This window comes from Dendronephthya gigantea, unplaced genomic scaffold (assembly GCF_004324835.1).
Source record: "Dendronephthya gigantea isolate DGI-Jeju-01 unplaced genomic scaffold, DenGig_1.0 000030F, whole genome shotgun sequence".
Classification (NCBI taxonomy): Eukaryota; Metazoa; Cnidaria; class Anthozoa; order Malacalcyonacea; family Nephtheidae; genus Dendronephthya; species Dendronephthya gigantea.
Genome location: NW_021163040.1, coordinates 646,887 through 670,372, shown reverse-complemented (window position 1 = coordinate 670,372; position 23,486 = coordinate 646,887). Strand labels below are relative to the sequence as shown.

The window sequence follows — 23,486 nt, the reverse complement described above, 5'->3', positions numbered from 1 at the left end:
GAAGCTTGCGGCGATATATATATATATATATGCACGGTGTCACAACAAAAACGAGACTTTGGAATTTCCTAAATTGTAAAGAGTCTCGATTTTTCTAATATCGCCCCACCCTTGTTAATTAAAACACTAATTACAACGTTGGAAGCGGGTCTTCGAAATCCTCCGACAGTTGGAATACACTGCACCTGAACAAAATTTTTACCATACTCACAGAAACCTAAGAAGTATACAATCCTTAAGATAATCTTCTAACTGGTGATCGACACATATCATCATCATACCTTGTGTAAGCGAGTAGCTGGTTTTCTTCGAAAGAGTTGTGTTGCTGGGCCATTTTTCGGGATACACTTTCCTGATGACAGATCACAGGTATTCCCGTGGGGACAACAATGTTCATGATCTGAACAACAAACGGCTTCCGGTAGAGGACAACAGCCCCAATCGCCAGACACCAGTTTACAGCATGTGTTTTCATCTGGGCAATAATGGGTAGAATCGCATTGCACGTCCATGACCTAAAACGATAAGATTTTGTTTTTTGGAGACCGGAAAAAATACAATTTTAGATCTAATGTGATGTCATATAGATTCCAATGGTGGTGAATTCGAAGCTACTCCTTATCTAAATGTGTTGACTTACCGATTGCAAAAGATAAGACTACCAACAGAATAGACTAGCGTGGAATACTTGCGCATTGAAAACAAACTATTAGATAAATATCGGCATCATGCAAGTTTTATTATAATAACACGTTTCGTTATGATGACGCGTTTTTTAAAAAAAATCAGTACGCGTATGTTTGTCAACTAAGCTTTCGTTTTGGCGTTTGATAATGCATCCATGCAGGAACTATTTTTATTTTTAATGTTTCCGGACAAAACTTACAACACAGATATTCGCTTTATATTTTATTTGACATAATTTAATACTGAATAATTTGAACGGGGTAGCGGGTATTTCAACACTCTATAGCCCTAACCCGGCCACGTTGTTCTATATTACCTTACTGATTTCTATATAAACTTCCATATAAACGTTTGACCCCAAAAATCGATCCCTGACGTAACTGAATTGGACCAAGGTCCAAGGGGTCAGTTTTTCGGCTTTTTTTGCCCGAAATTTTGGTTGAATTCTTTTATTATTGTGAAATGCTAGCCGTGAGCGATGCGGTAATACATACCATTGTGCAGATTATGAATGTTTATGTAAAAAATCGGCAAAAATCGTCTAAAGGCTCGATTTTGAAGCTGAATATATCAAAAAGATCCTAGAAATGTGAACTAAATCACTGTAACCAGTTTTCGTTTGCGTTTTGGGCAACATTCTTAGGATTAGGCCGCTTTGATGCATAATATCAAAAATAAATCGCATGCATTTTAAAGTAAATATCATAGCGAATTTGCAACATATAGACCTAAAAACATTTATCTATTGAGGGCAATTTCCTTTTTAAAATGGTTCAATTTTTATTGAATTCGGTCAAGTATTCGCACAGAAGATGCAAGTTAAAATGAGCCAACCACTTTTAAAGGTCATGTGATCAGATGACAAAGATGGCCCGGATTCATATACAGGCTCAATCCAATAGTAAATGTTACTTCGCTTGGAATGCCTCACTTTCCTTCACTTTGTCGACTTAATATTTTTAAAATCCTCTCCAAGTAATTGCAAGTATAGGCCTGATTGATGCGTTTTTAGCTTCCTACGCTTTAACGAACTCATACAGCCTCGTAACCAGACGCTTTAAATAACTATAAATATAGACCCTGCGCGCTCACGCTGCTTAGCCACTGATCTACGTAAAAGCCTGCAGTGTGCCTATATTTATAGTTATTTAATTAAAAAGCCTGGGTTATTTAAAAGGGCTGATATATGTCATACCTTGGACAAGCGATTAGCTGGTTTCCTGAGAAGAAGTTGTGTCACTGCGCCACTTTTCGGGACACACGTTCCTGCTGACAGATCACAGGTATTCCCGTGGGGACAACAATGTTCATGATCTGAACAACAAACGGCGTTCGGTAGAGGACAACAGCCATACTCGCCACTTGCCAGTTCACAGCATGTGTTACCATCTGGGCACTCGCTTTTGCCACCAGGACAAACTACGGTCTTCGCCTATAAATGTTATAAGGAGATACATTTACGGGTATATATACGGTTTAAGGCAGTACAAACTAGAATCTATAGAATTTATATCTCGATAGACGAACTCTGGGAGCTCTCATGTTCTTTTTCGAAACATTAAATTTTTATTATTCGTGATATTACTGCCGATTTACGTTAGGCGTAATGTTTATTCATCTAAATCGTGTTCAAAAACACATTCATGTATTCCGTCCTGTGTTAAAAGGTTTGAAGTAATTTTGGGTTAAGAGGTCAAGTCAACTGACAAGAATCGACTGTCAAACAAAAAAGTTTTTTATGTAAGGTACGACTATTCAAAGTTTTATTAAGTTCATTACGAGTTATTTTCCTTGACCTTTCATTATTATTATTATAATGGCTACTGAACCCAAAGTTCTCATTCTCGGACATTCTTTTGTACGTCGTTTGAAAAGCGATTGTCGTTTGTAAGGTAGTGTCCATTCGCCTGCAGGGGGTGGAGGGTCGCACTGTGCAGAAAGTACGCGCGTTTCATCTGGGCGTTGTGTCGTAGTTTGCGCCTGATATTGTTATATTGGAATTAGGGACAAATGACTTGGCTAATATGCCCTCTGAAGGTCACTGGTTCCCAAATAGAAGAGTTGATACAGCTTTTGATATTCAAATACTTGTCATATGGTGCCAAATTACCCCACGCGCGACGGTGAAACGCCACGCATATATACATACGTTGTGCTTGAGCCGATGACCCAAGCCATTTGTTGGAAGCATACGGGTTTCGCGCAACCGTTTGTATGACTGTGTCCCCCTTTCTACCGGACATGCATGGTCAATTTCAACAGAACGCTATTCAACGCGCATATCTAGTCTGGTAAAATCAACACGCCCTATCACGTGCACCGCCAATGCAGTTGTCCGCAAGTCATGCTTCAAGTATGGTGAACGACTCAATAACTGCGGCTCACTCGCAAATCACTAGTCAGCCCAAGTCATTGCCTACTGTTAATGTAGATAATTCTAGTGTAATTCCAACCCAGGTTTTCCTCTTGTCGAGTTTATCAATCGACTCTAGAGTTTCGCCTAAACTTGAGGGGAAAATTTGGAGTGAGGAGTACGTCGATTTCGGATGCTTGCTTAGCAATCCCGCCAATGAAAAATATCAAATTTCATTGCAATCGTCTGAGACCGGACTTCCGACGTCTTTTTGCCTTGAACCCATGTCGAAACCAAAAAAGAAGTCATAGAAGGAACCCTTGCTTAAATTGAATATCTTTGCAAGTATTTAGGCTAAAATAAAGATGCCGGAATACCACCGAGCGATAGCGCTTTAAGACATCATATAAATAGTATACTCAAATCAGCAGAGAGTTACAAGCCGCACTTGTAATTTAAGTCAAAATACTGTGTTGCGTTGTTATCGCAAATTACTCACACATGGCAACCGCATACTTTTCGAAAGTCCATGTTTTTCGATTGTCTTTAGACTGTCTAAATTTAACCTATTATCATTCTGGTATAATTTGGCTTGCTCAGAATATTGTCAAACGGTTCAAAAATGTGACAAAAGTCGGTGATGCTCACTACCTAGGGTCTATTTGACCCCAAAAATCATTCCTGACGTAAAATTGGACAAAGGGGTCAGTTTTTCAGCTTTTTTGCCCGAAATTTTTGTTGAATCTTTTTATTATTCTGAAATGTTAGCCGTGAGCCATGCGATACTACATACCATCGTGCAGATTATGAATGTTTATGTAAAAAATCGGCAAAAATCGTCGAAAGGCTCGACGCTAAATATCAAAAAGATCCTAGAAATGTGAACTAAATCACTGTAACCAGTTTTCGTTTACGTTTTGGGCAACATTCTTAGGATTAGGCCGCTTTGGTGCATAATATCAAAAAAAAAATAAATCGCATGCATTTAAAAGTCAATATCATACCAAATTTGCAACATATAGACCTAAAACATCTATCTATTGAGGACAATTTCCTTTTTAAAATGGTTCAATTTTTATTGAATTCGGTCAAGTATTCGCACAGAAGATGCAAGTTAAAATGAGCCAACCACTTTTAAAGGTCATGTGATCAGATGACAAAGATTACCCGGACTTATATACAGCCTCTGTAATATAGGCCCTGCGCGCTCACTCAACTTAGCCACTGATCTCTGTAAACGCCTGTAGTGTGCCTATATTTATAGCTTTTTAAAAAGCCTGGGTTATTTAAAAGGACTGATATATGTCATATGTATACCTTGAACAAGCGATTAGCTGGTTTCTTGAGAAGAAGTTGTGTCACTGCGCCACTTTTCGGGACACACGTTCCTGCTGACAGATCACAGGTATTCCCGTGGGGACAACAATGTTCATGATCTGAACAACAAACGGCGTTCGGTAGAGGACAACAGCCATACTCGCCACTTGCCAGTTCACAGCATGTGTTACCATCTGGGCACTCGCTTTTGCCACCAGGACAAACTACGGTCTTCGCCTATAAATGTTATAAGGAGATACATTTACGGGTATATATACGGTTTAAGGCAGTACAAACTAGAATCTATAGAATTTATATCTCGATAGACGAACTCTGGGAGCTCTCATGTTCTTTTTCGAAACATTAAATTTTTATTATTCGTGATATTACTGCCGATTTACGTTAGGCGTAATGTTTATTCATCTAAATCGTGTTCAAAAACACATTCATGTATTCCGTTCTGTGTTAATAGGTTTGAAGTATTTTTGGGTTAAGAGGTCAAGTCAACTGACAAGAATCGACTGTCAAACAAAAAAGTTTTTTATGTAAGGTACGATTATTCAAAGTTTTATTAAGTTCATTACGAGTTATTTTCCTTGACCTTTCATTATTATTATTATAATGGCTACTGAACCCAAAGTTCTCATTCTCGGACATTCTTTTGTACGTCGTTTGAAAAGCGATTGTCGTTTGTAAGGTAGTGTCCATTCGCCTGCAGGGGGGGAGGTCGCACTGTGCAGAAAGTACGCGCGTTTCATCTGGGCGTTGTGTCGTAGTTTGCGCCTGATATTGTTATACTGGAATTAGGGACAAATGACTTGGCTAATATGCCCTCTGAAGGTCACTGGTTCCCAAATAGAAGAGTTGATACAGCTTTTGATATTCAAATACTTGTCATATGGTGCCAAATTACCCCACGCGCGACGGTGAAACGCCACGCATATATACATACGTTGTGCTTGAGCCGATGACCCAAGCCATTTGTTGGAAGCATACGGGTTTCGCGCAACCGTTTGTATGACTGTGTCCCCCTTTCTACCGGACATGCATGGTCAATTTCAACAGAACGCTATTCAACGCGCATATCTACTTTGGCCTCTCTAGGCGATATTAATGTCCAGCCACGGATACCGCAATACGCCGCAGAACTACCAACGGCTCCAACACCAAGTGCTCCAGTCTGGTAAAATCAACACGCCCTATCACGTGCACCGCCAATGCAGTTGTCCGCAAGTCATGCTTCAAGTATGGTGAACGACTCAATAACTGCGGCTCACTCGCAAATCACTAGTCAGCCCAAGTCATTGCCTACTGTTAATGTAGATAATTCTAGTGTAATTTCAACCCAGGTTTTCCTCTTGTCGAGTTTATCAATCGACTCTAGAGTTTCGCCTAAACTTGAGGGGAAAATTTGGAGTGAGGAGTACGTCGATTTCGGATGCTTGCTTAGCAATCCCGCCAATGAAAAATATCAAATTTCATTGCAATCGTCTGAGACCGGACTTCCGACGTCTTTTTGCCTTGAACCCATGTCGAAACCAAAAAAGAAGTCATAGAAGGAACCCTTGCTTAAATTGAATATCTTTGCAAGTATTTAGGCTAAAATAAAGATGCCGGAATACCACCGAACGATAGCGCTTTAAGACATCATATAAATAGTATACTCAAATCAGCAGAGAGTTACAAGCCGCACTTGTAATTTAAGTCAAAATACTGTGTTGCGTTGTTATCGCAAATTACTCACACATGGCAACCGCATACTTTTCGAAAGTCCATGTTTTTCGATTGTCTTTAGACTGTCTAAATTTAACCTATTATCATTCTGGTATAATTTGGCTTGCTCAGAATATTGTCAAACGGTTCAAAAATGTGACAAAAGTCGGTGATGCTCACTACCTAGGGTCTATTTGACCCCAAAAATCATTCCTGACGTAAAATTGGACAAAGGGGTCAGTTTTTCAGCTTTTTGCCCGAAATTTTTGTTGAATCTTTTTATTATTCTGAAATGTTAGCCGTGAGCCATGCGATACTACATACCATCGTGCAGATTATGAATGTTTATGTAAAAAATCGGCAAAAATCGTCGAAAGGCTCGACGCTAAATATATCAAAAAGATCCTAGAAATGTGAACTAAATCACTGTAACCAGTTTTCGTTTACGTTTTGGGCAACATTCTTAGGATTAGGCCGCTTTGGTGCATAATATCAAAAAAAATAAATCGCATGCATTTAAAAGTCAATATCATACCAAATTTGCAACATATAGACCTAAAACATCTATCTATTGAGGACAATTTCCTTTTTAAAATGGTTCAATTTTATTGAATTCGGTCAAGTATTCGCACAGAAGATGCAAGTTAAAATGAGCCAACCACTTTTAAAGGTCATGTGATCAGATGACAAAGATTACCCGGACTTATATACAGCCTCTGTAAATATAGGCCCTGCGCGCTCACTCAACTTAGCCACTGATCTCTGTAAACGCCTGTAGTGTGCCTATATTTATAGCTTTTTAAAAAGCCTGGGTTATTTAAAAGGACTGATATATGTCATATGTATACCTTGAACAAGCGATTAGCTGGTTTCTTGAGAAGAAGTTGTGTCACTGCGCCACTTTTCGGGACACACGTTCCTGCTGACAGATCACAGGTATTCCCGTGGGGACAACAATGTTCATGATCTGAACAACAAACGGCGTTCGGTAGAGGACAACAGCCATACTCGCCACTTGCCAGTTCACAGCATGTGTTACCATCTGGGCACTCGCTTTTGCCACCAGGACAAACTACGGTCTTCGCCTATAAATGTTATAAGGAGATACATTTACGGGTATATATACGGTTTAAGGCAGTACAAACTAGAATCTATAGAATTTATATCTCGATAGACGAACTCTGGGAGCTCTCATGTTCTTTTTCGAAACATTAAATTTTTATTATTCGTGATATTACTGCCGATTTACGTTAGGCGTAATGTTTATTCATCTAAATCGTGTTCAAAAACACATTCATGTATTCCGTCCTGTGTTAATAGGTTTGAAGTAATTTTGGGTTAAGAGGTCAAGTCAACTGACAAGAATCGACTGTCAAACAAAAAAGTTTTTTATGTAAGGTACGACTATTCAAAGTTTTATTAAGTTCATTACGAGTTATTTTCCTTGACCTTTCATTATTATTATTATAATGGCTACTGAACCCAAAGTTCTCATTCTCGGACATTCTTTTGTACGTCGTTTGAAAAGCGATTGTCGTTTGTAAGGTAGTGTCCATTCGCCTGCAGGGGGTGGAGGGTCGCACTGTGCAGAAAGTACGCGCGTTTCATCTGGGCGTTGTGTCGTAGTTTGCGCCTGATATTGTTATACTGGAATTAGGGACAAACGACTTGGCTAATATGCCCTCTGAAGGTCACTGGTTCCCAAATAGAAGAGTTGATACAGCTTTTGATATTCAAATACTTGTTATATGGTGCCAAATTACCCCACGCGCGACGGTGAAACGCCACGCATATATACATACCCACGGCAAGTTTAACGATAAAGCCGCGCTCCTTAAACAATTTACGCGCGTTGTGCTTGAGCCGATGACCCAAGCCATTTGTTGGAAGCATACGGGTTTCGCGCAACCGTTTGTATGACTGTGTCCCCCTTTCTACCGGACATGCATGGTCAATTTCAACATAACGCCATTCAACGCCCATATCTACTTTGGCCTCTCTAGGCGATATTAATGTCCAGCCACGGATACCGCAATACGCCGCAGAACTACCAACGGCTCCAACACCAAGTGCTCCAGTCCAGCTACCGCCTGGTAAAATCAACACGCCCTATCAAGTGCACCGCCAATGCAGTTGTCCGCAAGTATGGTGAACGACTCAATAACTGCGGCTCACTCGCAAATCACTAGTCAGCCCAAGTCATTGCCTACTGTTAATGTAGATAATTCTAGTGTAATTCCAACCCAGGTTTTCCTCTTGTCGAGTCTATCAATCGACTCTAGAGTCTCGCCTAAACTTAAGGGAAAAATTTGGAGTGAGGAGTACGTCGATTTCGGATGCTTGCTGAGCAATCCCACCAATGAAAAATATCAAGTTTCATTGCAATCGTCTGAGACCGGACTTCCGACGTCTTTTTGCCTTGAACCCATGTCGAAACCAAAAAAGATCACACATATTAAGGACTGGCAACAGGCATTTTAGATAGCCGCTTGCCTTTCACATTACCAATCTTCCTGAGCATCATCGATCACGCAATTTAAAGCCATATAGTCACTGGCATTCTTTGCTTTCCTGAGGGTTGGAGAAATTACCACTAACAAAAGAGATGGACCTGAGCCTTTGCAATTCAATCAACTCGCTACCATTCGTGATTCGAGCAACCGGGTTGTTAGTATGAATTAATCTTACAAAACTACAAGCATTGTTACATGCAATCAACGTCTTTTCACGTTGACGATCAACCGTCAGCCCACGTGTTGCCCCATTGCATTGCTTCTCGATTATCTAGTTTCCATGCGGGGTAGTCGTAACGCGGAAGAAAGGGAAATATTCTCTGAAAGAAAAACTGAGTTCTTAGTTGTTGGAACTAACCAACGACTTTGCAACGTAAACATTGATCATCTCACTGCCGCATTTAAAATCAATTCCACAAGCGCGGTTAAGACTCTGAGCATGCACATTATCATTAAGAAGAAGCATTGAATTAAATATTACGAAGCGTTTTAGGAGCCGGTTACCCGATATTTAAACTTGCGAGCGTGAAATGATTTTGAGGTATTGAAATACGAGTTTCACGCTCGAAGCGATCATCAGATTCTGATGATCGCTTCGAGCGTGAAACTCGACCCAGTTAATAGGACCCATAAACCAGCTTTGTTTTTCTCGGTCTTCGGCACTCGTCGGGCAGACTATGGTCCCGCCCCCCAAAATTTCTAGGCCCGTACGCCTATGTTTCTCATGCAAATTACTGGCCACAAAAATATAAATTCGATTAACAACCACTCCGTGGTTTCGGACAACAAGCAACGGCAAATATCAGCTATATTGTAGGGCAACACCACAACAAAAGAAATAATTGTAGCCATTGGTCGGTGAATTCCACACTGCTAAAAGACGACGTGTTATAATTGGCAGTGGCAGCGAGGGAAGCCAGCTGTTTTTAAATCGATTTATACTTTTGTAGGGACACATTTGTGTGACAGAAGTGTTATTTTCTCAGTTGTTTTATCAATCGTTATAACGTTTTACTCGATTGTCAAAATGTAAGCGCTTCGCGCTTTCGTTTTGTTTCGTTTCGAATTATATTGCTTGGCCTTGAATTTTTTTCTTTGTGATCCTTTATATATGGATCGCCAAGATGAAAACGAATGTATATACCTATATATACTGTTCAATGGAATGTCGTGCTCTTTTTCGTGATTGATTAAGCAAATTACAACAATAGCTAATTCATTTTCATCTCCTAAGATTTTTATTGAAAATCACTATTGGTCATACCTTAGATAGGTAATTTGCTGGCTTATTTTGAAAAAGTCCTACGGCTTGGCGACCTTGCGAACATTTTCCCGCTGATAAATCACAGGTATACCCATGAGGACAACAGTGCTCACCATCTGAGCAACAAACGGCGTTCGGTAGAGGACAACACCCCCACTGGCCACTTCGCGTTTTACAGCACGTGTTACCTTCTGGACATGTGGAATGGCCATCAGGGCAAACTACGCTACTCACCTAAATGTTACAAGGAGGTTCATTTTATCCTATAATTAGCGCGGGTATTACCTATTTTGTGGAAGGATATCGAACTCTAATTCCTCTGTGTAGAAAGACAAACTGTATCAAGAGTTCCTCTCCCAAGTCGAATCATGTTCATAGCTTCATGTTTCAAAGCTTTCGTGTATGCATGCCATCATGGTCACTTTCGCATTTTCATTTTTTTTTAAGTTCCTTCGCACTCATGTACATTGATTGCGTTCATTTTAGTCAGCTATCGTGCAGCGATGTTAAAATGCTTCCGACGAGAAACGGGATGGTCAACGTAAAATCTTTCGCACTCTGGTTCGTATATAATTTTTTTAGCTTAAAGCAATCCGTTCCCTTTTATACCAAAAGGTATTTTTGGCTGATTTTCCGTTCCAGAAGATATTGAAAACTATCGAGAGACTGCACGCGGTTTACATAATGTTGCTAGCGGATATGCAGGTAATCCAGGTATTTTTGCGGCCATACTATATATACCGCGCTTAAACACATGCATGCATACTTGTTTTTAATTGACCGTGTAACTATCAAAAAAATTCTGCCATAAAATCCTTCTCCCTATTCGCGTCCATCTTGTAAAGTGTACGGAACGAAAAAAAATCACAGCGAGCCACAAATTGTACTCTTTTCTAACTCAAAAGAGAATCGTGTGCCCATATAATATAGCTTCATGGAGCTGTTTCCATATGATATATTGGCGTAAGAATCTTAAACTGATATTAGTTATATTTGGGGCTTTCTTCGTCTTGGAATCTGAACGATATATGTCATCGCACTGGTTTGATTATAAAATACTTTAAAAGCGAACTATCCAATCAAATTACAGGGAAAAATGGCACAAAATTATATTATTTTGAATTTTTAAATGCCCTGCAGAATTTCTTGACAAAAATAGATGAAAATTACTCACATTTTACACCGTCTACGGTTCTTTTAGCCAGTAAGTCTTTTTTATTTGCTTAATTTTTTGTATGCATGGCCAGAAAATTCGGACATATTTAACATTCTACTTCCGCCTAAATTTGCATATGGTGTCAAAATAAAGCTTCGTGAGTTTATAGTAAACTGTAATGTGCACAGTACTAAACGCTAAAAATACACCTTTAGGTAGGTCAATTATAATTTGCCTTAATTGCTCGTTGCAGAGCAAGTTAATCTTAATATTTTTATACAGTATTTAAAAATGTTTTATCAGTATTCGTCCTGCATTTTCAAAACAAAGTTTTGGTCATTTATAACGTTGAATACCATATAAAACGAAAACCGTAATAGCGTAGAAATAAAATAAAAATGCAGAGCCGACATAAACCTTTGCCAGCAAAATATTACCTCAGGATCTTCAATATGACACGAGTTACAAGAAACAACCAGGGCAAATAGCAAAGATGCAATGATTTTCTTAAATTTTGCAAAATTTAAGAATGCGCAATATAATTTATAGTTCTGCAAACGAATAATATTTGAACAGATATGCAAATTTGCTACGGCAATCTGCATATTCCATGTCCGCAATTTCTGGCCATGATTTCAAAATGAATATAATAAAGTCGAAATTGCATGCACATTCAAATCGTCTCTTTGAGAACCATAACACGTCCTCAGAAATCACGTAATCATGATAACACAAATAAAAATTTAAATCACACTTATGTTCCTTATGTTCCTTAGCACAGAAACGGAAAGCAATATGACTAACTTCTTACTAAACGAGGGCGAGGTCTCTATACCAAGAAATATCGAATTGCATTCGATGCTACATTTCATTAGCCGAGTCGAATTCCACGGTCTTTCAATAGTTCAAAAGGAGTTTAGAGGCATTTGTCTACTTTCAACTCGTCTGCAATGATATTGTGAAGGTGATTTTGGACCGGATAGCGTGTAAACGAGAATGAGGTTAAAATATGTAGTTAAGATATGTTAAAAGCAGCTTTTTATAAATAAAAAATTGCATCTGATGCTCAAATAACCAACCTTTATTATTGCGGCATTTTTTCTAAATTGCTTTATAACTTGAGATCCCTTATAACAGAAGCCTCCTGTTCCACAGGTGTAGCCATGGGGACAACAATGTTCTTCATCGGAACAACAAACGGCTTCCGGTAGAGGACAACAGCCATACTCGCCACTTGCCACTTTACAGCATGTGTTACCAGTTGGGCACTCGGCTTGGCCACCAGGACAAACTACGTTCTTCGCCTATAAATGTTATAAGAAGGTATTACAAGAACTAGCAACGAAATCTTATTTCTTGATAGAAAAACCCTGGGGACTCCTACACTCTCTTTCGAAATTGTAAAGCTGATGATTTTCACTATATAAATTTAGAAAAAATTTTCACCTCCCTCTCTTTTGTTTAATTTGGACAAATAAGAAATCATCCCATGTTAATCGGCTGCGCGATCAACCGAAATATTATCTTGCGGCTTGCGAATCTAAGAGTTGGAAAACGTGCGACCTCTTCTATTAGACACTGCAAATGTTTTCTCAAGCTACGCTAAAATAGCATCTGAGCAAATGATGTATAACAGTGTGAGCTACACGAAAATTTCCAAATTACCAGATTTCACGGAAATTGGCTAAGGAAAAACCTTTTAAATCATGCTGCAAAGTTGTATCATTCTACACAAAAACAGTCTGTACCAAGCTTAGGTTATTCATTCTATACGTTGAGTCTCTAATGTGGACGCTAGTAAGAAAGCAAAGGTTTGTGCTACAATTCTGTTCACATTGTGGGACAAAAATTTCTATCTTTACTCTGCCTCGAATCCTGGATCAAAGCTATATGTACGCGTATGTTAGTTAAAGTTGGTGCGTCTGCAAACCAAAGTAATTGCTGCGGAGCGAGCGAGCCTGAAGCGAGCGAGCGTAGCAGCAGTCTAATTTGTGCAGAGAGGGGGTTCTGAACTAAATTTTATTTGGCGCAAGGAATTGTGGTCGTGCGCGTTTTTTATGCGTAGAACACAAATTTTAAACTCGCTCATATCCATGTGCTTTTTGATTTCGATGGACAGGAACCTCAAATTTTTGTTAAATTTTAAAGCTTCTGTTCTATTTTGACTATTCAAGGTAAGATATTTTAATCTTTCGTTCATATGTTACGTTTGCAGTTGTTTACAATTTTAACTTGTATATTTATGAAACGCTAAAAGCATACAATCGATCACAGCTAGATTCATACTGTTTATATACGAAATACATAAATTCTTCTAGAATATTAGGATGTACTATCCAATTTGCTAATTCGCTTTGCTTGAGCAGTTGAGCTGTTAGTGCTGTGAAGCAAATCAAATCTTTCTCTGTTTCAAGTATGCGGCTTGACGCTTGCGAGTCGTGTTTAATAACATGACACAGTCGCAGATAAAATATGCAATTGAATTGATCGTCTAAATTGCCTGACTGAATCACTCAGATTCGTGCAATGTTTGACTTATTTTATATTAGGTTACTGTAAGCATAGGCATATGTTTTTATTCCTATTTTACAATGAGCTAAATGTTTTTGTTATTTAGTGCTTTTACCGGATCTTCACGTGGTTTCTGATTACACGTCTCAGTTCTCGAGCGCGTTCAAAGTTCAAAGTATTAAAGTGATGTTTTGTTACTCTTCACATGAAGCAAACATTTACATGGACTCTTACAACAAAGACAAATAGCATATTTCAAAAACAAATACCATGTCAGGGCCTGTATTTTCGCTAGGCGAAATTTTGCGCGCAAACAATATTTTCCGCGCGGAAACTGAAAAGTACAATACTTTCAACTTTGTTGCGGGGAAAATGTCGCTACGCGCGCAAAATTCTACCTAATATTACTATTATTGTTAATACTCCTGTTATGATTCGTATGTTAAAATATAATTTTTTTAAACTAGCTGCTTCTAAAGACTTTGACTTCAACGAGCTGCAACTCGCAAGACAGCGTTCTCTCCTTTCCCCTTCGACAGCGGGAAAAACACTCCCGGGTGTATCCAACACCGGGGGAAATTGGTATTCATGACACTGTAAAATGGCTATTTTCAGACGATTTGTTTTTGCCGAGGGCAATCTACAAATCCTTTGGGCAATTAAACGTTTATAAATCTTTTTTCTCTATAGCAAATTTACTCGCGAAATCATAATATAGACCAGCCTTTTTCAAAACAATTTCGAGATAAAAGTTAGAACTTGATATAGCATACATAGACCTACATATTAACGTCATTGACAGTGTTCTCACTAACAGGTATTAATTCATGTACAGCCCGAGTTAACGCTATATAGAGGTTCACTTTACGTGTTTTAAACCTGCTATTGCTATTAGTTAAAACGGATTTAGTTTACTAACATTTCATATAACAATTCACTTGGACCCTAAAATGCTCGCAGCAATCCGTACCTTGCAGGTAACCTAGTTACACGGATATAATACGTTGTTTCAGTTAGCGATTGTTGCGCTAAATGTTTCACACAAAAGGAGTAATAATTTTCGCTTTATTTCATGCATGATTATAAGAATTTGTTGTCTAGTGTACGCATGTAAAAGATACACCCTTGCGCACCAAAACCTGCGCTAAGTGTTTCGATAAGAGCTGCTATTAAATTATATTAAGATTTTGAATTAAATTAAATTAAAAATCTGTTGTATCTGTATTATATTTTTTCGTATTATTTTTCCGAACAGGAGGTGTTGTAGAGATAGTAAGCAATACATTGTTACATAATATAAATTATAGAGAAAAGAGTAAGGACGCAGTCTGTCTTTTGTATATCGAACATATAAAAATTTTAGTGAAAAATCCGTACTCTAGAACATGTGGTCTGAAAGCGAAATATCATATGAAGAGTATTAACACACATAACCACGCGAACATTAAACACAGATACAGAAATCACTGACAAGTTTATCCGGCTATATATGGATCGCCAGAGACTGCACTCTGTTTACATAGTGTTGTTGGCGGATATGCAGATAATCCAGATTTTTTTTGCGGCTATACTATATACTATAATACGCGGTTTAACACCATGCATATACTTGCTTTTTAATTAATTGACCGTGGAACCATCAATGAAATTCTGCCATGAAACCTCTCTCCCTATTCGCGTCTACCTTGTAAACTTAAATGGGAATCGTGTCCCCACATATCTTCAGGAATGGAGCTTTTGATACAATTGATACTGGCATGAGAATTTTAATCTTAGTTGTATTCGCCTTAGGGCTTTCTTCGTCTTGGAATCTGAACGACATCTCATCGTTTTGATCAAATGAGAAGACCACTAGATTATTGTGAATATAGGGGAAAGTTTCTCAGTTTGCGTGTTTCGGGACAACCGTCCACATTTAACTTGAGTGTTGGACATTGTTTCAAAGACCAGATAATCTGGCTGATCTTCTTTTGTGGATATGCAAATGAGAAGAAAGCCCCGTTTACATTCAATTTATCAGCATGGCATTCACGCTAAAATGGGTACCCGTGCCCAATTTTATCAGTGTTCAAGCTATACAGGGTGTCCCAAAAAAAACGAAAACTTTTGTAATCACTCATTGTTAAAATTTGAATGCCGTGTGCACGAGTTTTAGCCCGTGGGGATTTAACGCAACTAAGTGAAATGCTAAATGCTTTGTGTTGCTAGAGAAAAGTGACATGTCGAAGGTCATGGTGATTGAGATGCACATTTAAATATTGTTAATAAATATCATTTTCGCGTACGAGCAAATTTTCATCATCATGCATAAAAATGCTTATGGCAAACATTTACACACTTGTGGGTCCCAACAGAGTGCTTAGGCATTCAAACTCTAACAATTACATTGTTATGGGTGATTTCAATAGTTTTCGGTTTTTTTGGGACACCCTGTATACCAAAACAAATACCGGGCATGCACGTATGAAGTGGGCACGGGTACCCATTTTAGCCGTGCGCTAATAAATCGAGTGTAGTGTACAGCGGACGTGGGAATCATAATATAGTTATATATGCGTATAAATGATGTCTTGAGGATGTCTGAAGTATGCAGATATACCAGTGATATTATTGTTCACATATGATACCTGAGATTTTCAAGATTGCAGTGGCCACTGTCTCTTTCGATGCACAGTTGGCAATGATACGTTAATCAAACTGTGTTCCCATTCGTTCACGGATGCAAATAAACGTTGTCGCCGGAGCATCATCTTGCACTAATAAGGGATTTTCGAATTCTGCCCCCTTTCTACGGCCCTGTCTACACTAGTGCGTTTTCGTTTGAAAACGCATACATTTCGATGCGTTTAGGCCTTCCATTCACACTAATACGCTCGAATACGCTCAGCGTATTCACCGAAAACGCATCGATTTGAATACACTGTTGAAAGTGAATACAAATGAAAACGCAAACATATCGTGGGCAGAATTCGAAAATCCCTTATTAGTGCAAGATGATGCTCCGGCGACAACGTTTATTTGCATCCGTGAACGAATGGGAACACAGTTTGATTAACGTATCATTGCCAACTGTGCATCGAAAGAGACAGTGGCCACTGCAATCTTGAAAATCTCAGGTATCATATGTGAACAATAATATCACTGGTATATCTGCATACTTCAGACATCCTCAAGACATCATTTATACGCATATATAACTATATTAACTGCATGCATGGTCGTACAGCACATTGCCAATAAATTTTAAGGTCGTTGCAAAACCTGAGTGGAATAAGTGGAAACTTCTTGCTGCAGAAGAATTTAACACTGACTTAATTGTCATGAAAGAGAATTAATGGGGAAAGAATCCTGACATTCAAACACCTCAATCAACTTCAATTGATAAGAATAACAACAGAGTGTCGACACCAGTTAGACCCTATAAACCGTTGTTTATGCATGATTTTCTACCGGCGCAGCTAGTTACGCGGTATAGTGTGATTGTGAACGCTTTTTCCTCGCCACCCGGGCATACGATATTCTCCTGAAAGTTTTTTGAATTACGTTTTAAGGAATGCCTGTAGCTATATAAAATTATGTTTTGAAGAACGGAAATGATTGAATGGCGAGAAGGAGAAGGTGATATTACTGAATAAAATATCACTTAATATAAGTAAGGAAACTGGACCGTGCCTGCATGCTGTAAGTTATACTATTTTATGTCTTTTACATAATGTCTTTTTTTAATTGGTTGTTTTTGATCGCGTTGCATTAAATAGAAATCTCCATTGCACGGTTGCTTCCACTAGATTCAATCACTCACGATATTAATCACGAGTGCGAATAATATGGCCGACGGGATTATCATTTATAATAGGCATTAAAATGGTGTGTCCTTGTCAATTAATTAATTGTACATTCTTCTAAATTAAAAAAATTACTCAGTGAAATTAATGGACATAATTGTTTAATCGAATTTCCGTGAGTCTTGAAAACTTTATCGTAGTTATAGGTCTCGCTGATGTTTGCGACTATTGAGAACAGGCCAGGGTACGACTCTGAAATGGCTATTTTCAAGGATCTAGAGGCATCAAATCTCAAAATCTCGTGGCCTTGACTCCAAAACTTTCTTGAGAAAAATTCTATGCCTCTGAAATTTTGTCTATCTTAATAGTCTATATCAACTATTCCAGACTGCGGCACTTTCATTAATTCACCAACCCAGGTAAATTCAGTCGCTAAAATAGGGAAAATACTGCTCGAAACTGGTTCTCAAATTTGGTTTCTGACGGACTCGATTTAAAAAAATTCTTCTTCGCAATTTCGGGCCCTCGAAGGTCATAATTAAAAATGTATGCCCTTTCTAATCACATGCAAGCTCAAGTCGGTGTCGACTCGTATAAATTTTTTTGGACCTGCGTCCTGGATTGAGAATCAGACCTTACGTATAAATAAAAACAGGCACAACGACAGTGTTCAAATATGCGTCCCATAGATTCATTTTCCAAGCGATAATCTCCTCTGAAATCTGTCCTTGTGAAAAATTCTTATTATCTATATTTCGGTGTTTTTTTGGTGTTATATAAAACAAACAATGAACGTTTTCATTCGTACAATGGAAAGAATATTTTCACTCGGTGTAAGATGGAACTTCCCATAACATTCCATCTTTCACCTCATGAAAATAATCTTACCATCGCACTCATAAACATTCATTCCCGAGCCTGTGCGAGCATTATGTGATGGTACTTATTCCGCCCGGAAATTAGGAATTACACCCGAAACCCGGGGGTACATAGCGGAATCCAAATTTATCCTGTCATGGACGGTGGACGGTCGACGTTCAACTGTTTTCTCAGTTATGCGTATGCGCGAGTAACGACTGGTATGGCTGAGACAGAAAGTTTGTATTTCAATAAGAACGGCAGCAATACACCTTTTCGATAATTACGTCACATCATTATCGTTGTACAATTAGAACCACCTTAAATGAAATAGATTTCAAATTTTACTCTCACGAGCAACGTGCAAAGATGCAAAATATAAGGCTTCAATACATGCATAAAAAAGAAATTTTCGTTTTGACAAATAAGTGTGGAAATAACCCATTACTCGTGGGCTCGTTTTAGTGATACGGTTTATTTCCACTTTTTTGGCAAAGTTGAAAATTCTTTTTCATGCACGTGTTGAAGAAAGATGTTTTCTATCTTTGCACGTGGCTCGTGAGAGTTAAACTTGAAATTAATTTCATTTAAGGTGGTTCTAAATTAAAAACGATAATTTTGTGACCACTGAGGTATATTATTGGTTTTTGCTGTTTCATAAACTTTGTGCAAAATACAACGAGAAGAAACAGGATAAAAAATGACAGATAACTAAAAAGAGTATGGATACAAGTCAAGACAAAGCGGTGCAAGAGAAATAATTCATAATCCGCAAGCTTATATAAGTGTTTTAAAAAGGTACGTGTTCACTTTGTTTATTTCGTATGTAGGTAAGGATGCAGTTTTGAATATAAGTCTATTCAAACAATAACTTTATATGTAATACAAAAGTTTCTTTATTATTTGTATTTGAATTTAAAATGGCAGATCCTTGGTCGAAAGAAGACGTAATAGGATTTTTATGAAAAAAGTTCGAAACGTGTTGGCATTTGACCAAGCAACTGATTCCGGTAGTTAGCATAGAAGTGTTTTAAAAGGGTACGTGTTCACGTATTTATTTCGTTTTTGCTTCGCGGTAAAGGTGCAATTTATTTGCATAATTTTCATCTCTGTATGCCGTTTTGCAAAGGCATAGCAAACTGTTAAAGGCTATTACACCTTCGCTTTAACTTCAAAAAGTGCTTTTGAAAGTGTAATTTGAATTTTGATATGACCAAATTAATATCACTACACACTATAAAACTTTTAGCCATTTAGCATTTCTACCCATGGGTAACCTAGTTAAGAATATAACTCACAGCATCTTGCAGTTGGAGACATTTTGTTGATGAGAGATGATCAACCAGTCACTCGCACAAAGTGGAGAACATGTAAATAGTCTTCATGGACAAATCCGAGGGGCAAAACTGAGTGTAACTGTCCCTGCTCGCGCCAGGCTTCGCGCAAAATGTGTAAATACTTTTTCGTTTTGTTTTGTCGAACACTAGCTGTCGAGCATTAGTTTGTGCTAAATTGAATACTCATTAAACTTACGTACGTCAGTAATGATATTGTTAAGATGATTGTATGTGTGGACCGGACAGCGTGTAAAGGCGCGAATGTTGCGTTATAATACGTTACAATGCGATATGTAGCTGTATGTTAAAAGCGGAATTATACGGCTTTTTACAAATAAAAAATTGCATCTGGTGCTTAATTAACCAACCTTTATTGCGGCATTTTTTCTAAATTGCTTCATAATTTGAGATCCCCGACTACAGAAGCCTGATCCTGAACAGGTGTAGCCATTGGGACAACAATGTAGATGATCTGAACAACAAACGGCGTTCGGTAGAGGACAACATCCCCACTGGCCACTTGCCAGTTTACAGCATGTGTTACCACTTGGGCACTGGACTTCGCCACCAGGACAAACTACGTTCACCTATAAGACAAGAACTAGCAACGAAATCTTATTTCTTTATAGAAAAACTCTGGGGACCCTTACACTCTCTTTTGAAATTGTAAAGCTGCAGATTTTCACTATATAATTTTAGAAAAAATTTTCACCTCCCTCTTTTTTTGTTTAATTTGGACAAATAAGGAATCTGATTCCTCAGATTATCAGGGGCGAATTTTCGACATAAAAATGCATGTTCATCCCTTTCATGCGAAACACTTTTCCTCTTTCTTAAATGATAGGAAAATCTCTATTCTTATCAATAAAAAAAACTATTCTTATGAATAAAAGCTATAAGAGATAAATTTCTATTCTAAAAACATTCTGAATAATTGTGATTTGCATTCAAAATTTGCATTGCATGCAAAAAAACTAAAGTGATTTGCATTCAAATATTTAATTAGTGAGCAACATTTCTGGCAATGTGCTTATTGCCGTGTCGAGTTTACATTGTCATTGGTCGCTTTCCTTTATGCGGAAAAAACGGTCAGACCAGTCCATTTATATTTCAGAACAGACTGATTCCCTGTTTTTAGAGCGATTCCAGAAATCTGCATTGACATATATCGTCATTCACATCTGCCCGCTTAAAGGAAAGCGTTCTTTGTTGTGCCTGAAACTCGTGAAATCGGAAAAACTCTACCTGAATTGCAGGTGATTTTTTAAATTTTTGAGTAATGTCAGATCCTCTCCTACAAGATGATCCTTCACAATTGTAGCCATTGGGAGGCAACAATGTATATCATCTGGGTAACATTCAGCTTCTGGCACGCGAGATTTAACCACGCAAGCGTGAAATGTTTTGAGGTATTGAAATAAGTTACATCAGTAAAAAAAATGTTCTAATTTCTCTTGTTTTGGGATCAATTCTTTCATTGCATGAGTACTTATACACCCATGTCAATCAAGTTAATTTCAAATTAAATGACGATCTAACCTGAATGTCAGGACTTTATTTTCTTAACGCTAAAGGGGGAAAATCGGGAAAATCGGGCGGAGAGACGCGCTTTCCTTCTCAGTTCTGCCGTATTGAAGATCTTGTTTGTTTTAGAATATAAAAAGAGATGCCTGCAGAGGAGGCTATGTCGAACACTAGCTGTCGAGCATTAGTTTGTGCTAAATTGAATACTCATTAAACTTACTGTTGCATGATATACATAATATCATGTAATTAGATCGTATAATAATATAGCGTCATATACTTAGCTAGTATAAATATATATACCTTTTAGTTAATTAACCTTATTCTCGTAAGACTTACATGCATGAGTAAGCAAAATAGGTATAAGCATGAGCAGGCAATAGCTATGTCCACGCCTAACCGCAAGTGCGTAGCTTGGTGTCAACCACAAAGCCATGGTAGCATGCGCTACAACGCTCTGAATTGCGTAGGGGAAATTACTTGTTGTTTTGCAGTTTCTCTTAGCAAGCGTATATAAGTCCGAGCGCAAGTAGATATAAGCAAGCGATTACAGCCATTACAAGATGCCATAACTGACGATGCTAATTTAAGCTGACGGCTGACCAAATGATCAATATAACATAGATGGATGTATGATGGATTTTCAACTATGGAGCTATTCACTGTTACTCTTACCAGATAAGTTAATGTTAAGAAATAGGATATTGTTAATGTGCTTTGTAAAGTTTAAATTGCTTATTGCTCACTATAATTCACTAAATGTTTTAAAATGCTCAACACTGTTCTCATTTTTTGTTCGTTCTCACCGGCGAACGTAACACTTACGTACGTCAGTAATGATATTGTGAAGATGATTGCATGTGTGGACCGGACAGCGTGTAAAGGCGCGAATGTTGCGTTATAATACGTTACAATGCGATATGTAGCTGTATGTTAAAAGCGGAATTATACGGCTTTTTACAAATAAAAAATTGCATCTGGTGCTTAATTAACCAACCTTTATTGCGGCATTTTTTCTAAATTGCTTCATAATTTGAGATCCCCGACTACAGAAGCCTGATCCTGAACAGGTGTAGCCATTGGGACAACAATGTAGATGATCTGAACAACAAACGGCGTTCGGTAGAGGACAACATCCCCACTGGCCACTTGCCAGTTTACAGCATGTGTTACCACTTGGGCACTGGACTTCGCCACCAGGACAAACTACGTTCACCTATAAATGTTATAAGAAGACAAGAACTAGCAACGAAATCTTATTTCTTTATAGAAAAACTCTGGGGACCCTTACACTCTCTTTTGAAATTGTAAAGCTGCAGATTTTCACTATATAATTTTAGAAAAAATTTCCACCTCCCTCTTTTTTTGTTTAATTTGGACAAATAAGGAATCTGATTCCTCAGATTATCAGGGGATCGACGCATGCTTCTTCCCCCCCCCCTCCCCCCTAAATGTTGTTAATCGGATGCGCGGTCAACCGAAAACATTATCTTGCGGCTTGCAAATCTAAGAGTTTGAAAAAAAGTGCGACCTCTTCTATTAGACGCTGCAAATGTTTTCTCAAGCTACGCCAAGATAATATCTAAGAAGATGATGTACGCGCATATACGCGTGATATTTCACTGACGACATAGCAGTGTGGGCTACAAGAAAATTTCTTAAATTACCAGATTTCACGGAAATTGGCTAAGAACTGGCTTAATAGAAATTGGCCTAAAAACCTTCCAAATCCATCATTTAGAAATTGGCTAAAAACCGTTCAAATCATTCTGCAAATTTGCATCTGGGCTGCATCTTGCTCTATACCTCATTTAAAACATTTCCTGCAAACAAATTTTACGTGGTTTGTCAAAGACTTAAATTGACAAAGGTTTAATCCTAGCATAGGCGAGTAGGGGATTGTACAAATTGGTCCTCCTGATTTTGCAGTAAATGGGGCAGCTACAAATTTACGTAAGAGCAAATAAGACATATTCAAGTAGGGATGATTTTTCAGTGAGACCCGCTTTGAGATTTGTTTGCGATCTGGATTGTGAGTGGTACGCTGCTGGCTTCTTCTCAGTTACATAATTTTACTATCGTGGTTATAAACTACTAATTGGATGAAACAAGAGTATTCTCGAGAGTACACTACTACTCATCGATAAATTAATGCCTCTTTCATCACAAAATGCAATTCCATGTTTCTTACTTAAAACACGAAGGCATGCTTAAATATTGTTGGTGAATAGCAAAAACCATATCAGAATTTTGTTTGCAAAAGAATAAACGTTCCCATGCAACATCGAAAAATCTATTGTATCTTTTTTCGTATTGTGAGATGGTAAGAATAAGCAGACAGACACGCTTGTAGGCTCAGAATCCAAGAGCATCGTTCGTTTGTAAAGGTGTCGTGCCGACATTTGAGTCTTTTTGTTAGTCTTCTTCCACTGATTTCTTCTCGAGCAGGGACAAAGCCAAGAGTGGCT

At 38.2% G+C, this 23,486-nt stretch overlaps 1 protein-coding gene across 1 annotated transcript in view; it reads right to left on the bottom strand.

The window, feature by feature from the left end:
• The window catches only part of LOC114524140 (progranulin-like), a 43,877-nt gene that overhangs the window by 287 nt on the left and 20,104 nt on the right, over positions 1-23,486 (bottom strand). Inside the window, exons 4-10 of the mRNA XM_028545260.1 lie at positions 22,016-22,234; positions 19,863-20,081; positions 12,083-12,307; positions 6,919-7,155; positions 4,358-4,594; positions 1,883-2,119; positions 282-515 (exon numbers count right to left, since the gene is read on the bottom strand). Coding sequence (XP_028401061.1) covers positions 282-515; positions 1,883-2,119; positions 4,358-4,594; positions 6,919-7,155; positions 12,083-12,307; positions 19,863-20,081; positions 22,016-22,234 — 1,608 coding nt within the window. The remainder of the gene's footprint in view (positions 1-281; positions 516-1,882; positions 2,120-4,357; positions 4,595-6,918; positions 7,156-12,082; positions 12,308-19,862; positions 20,082-22,015; positions 22,235-23,486) is intronic.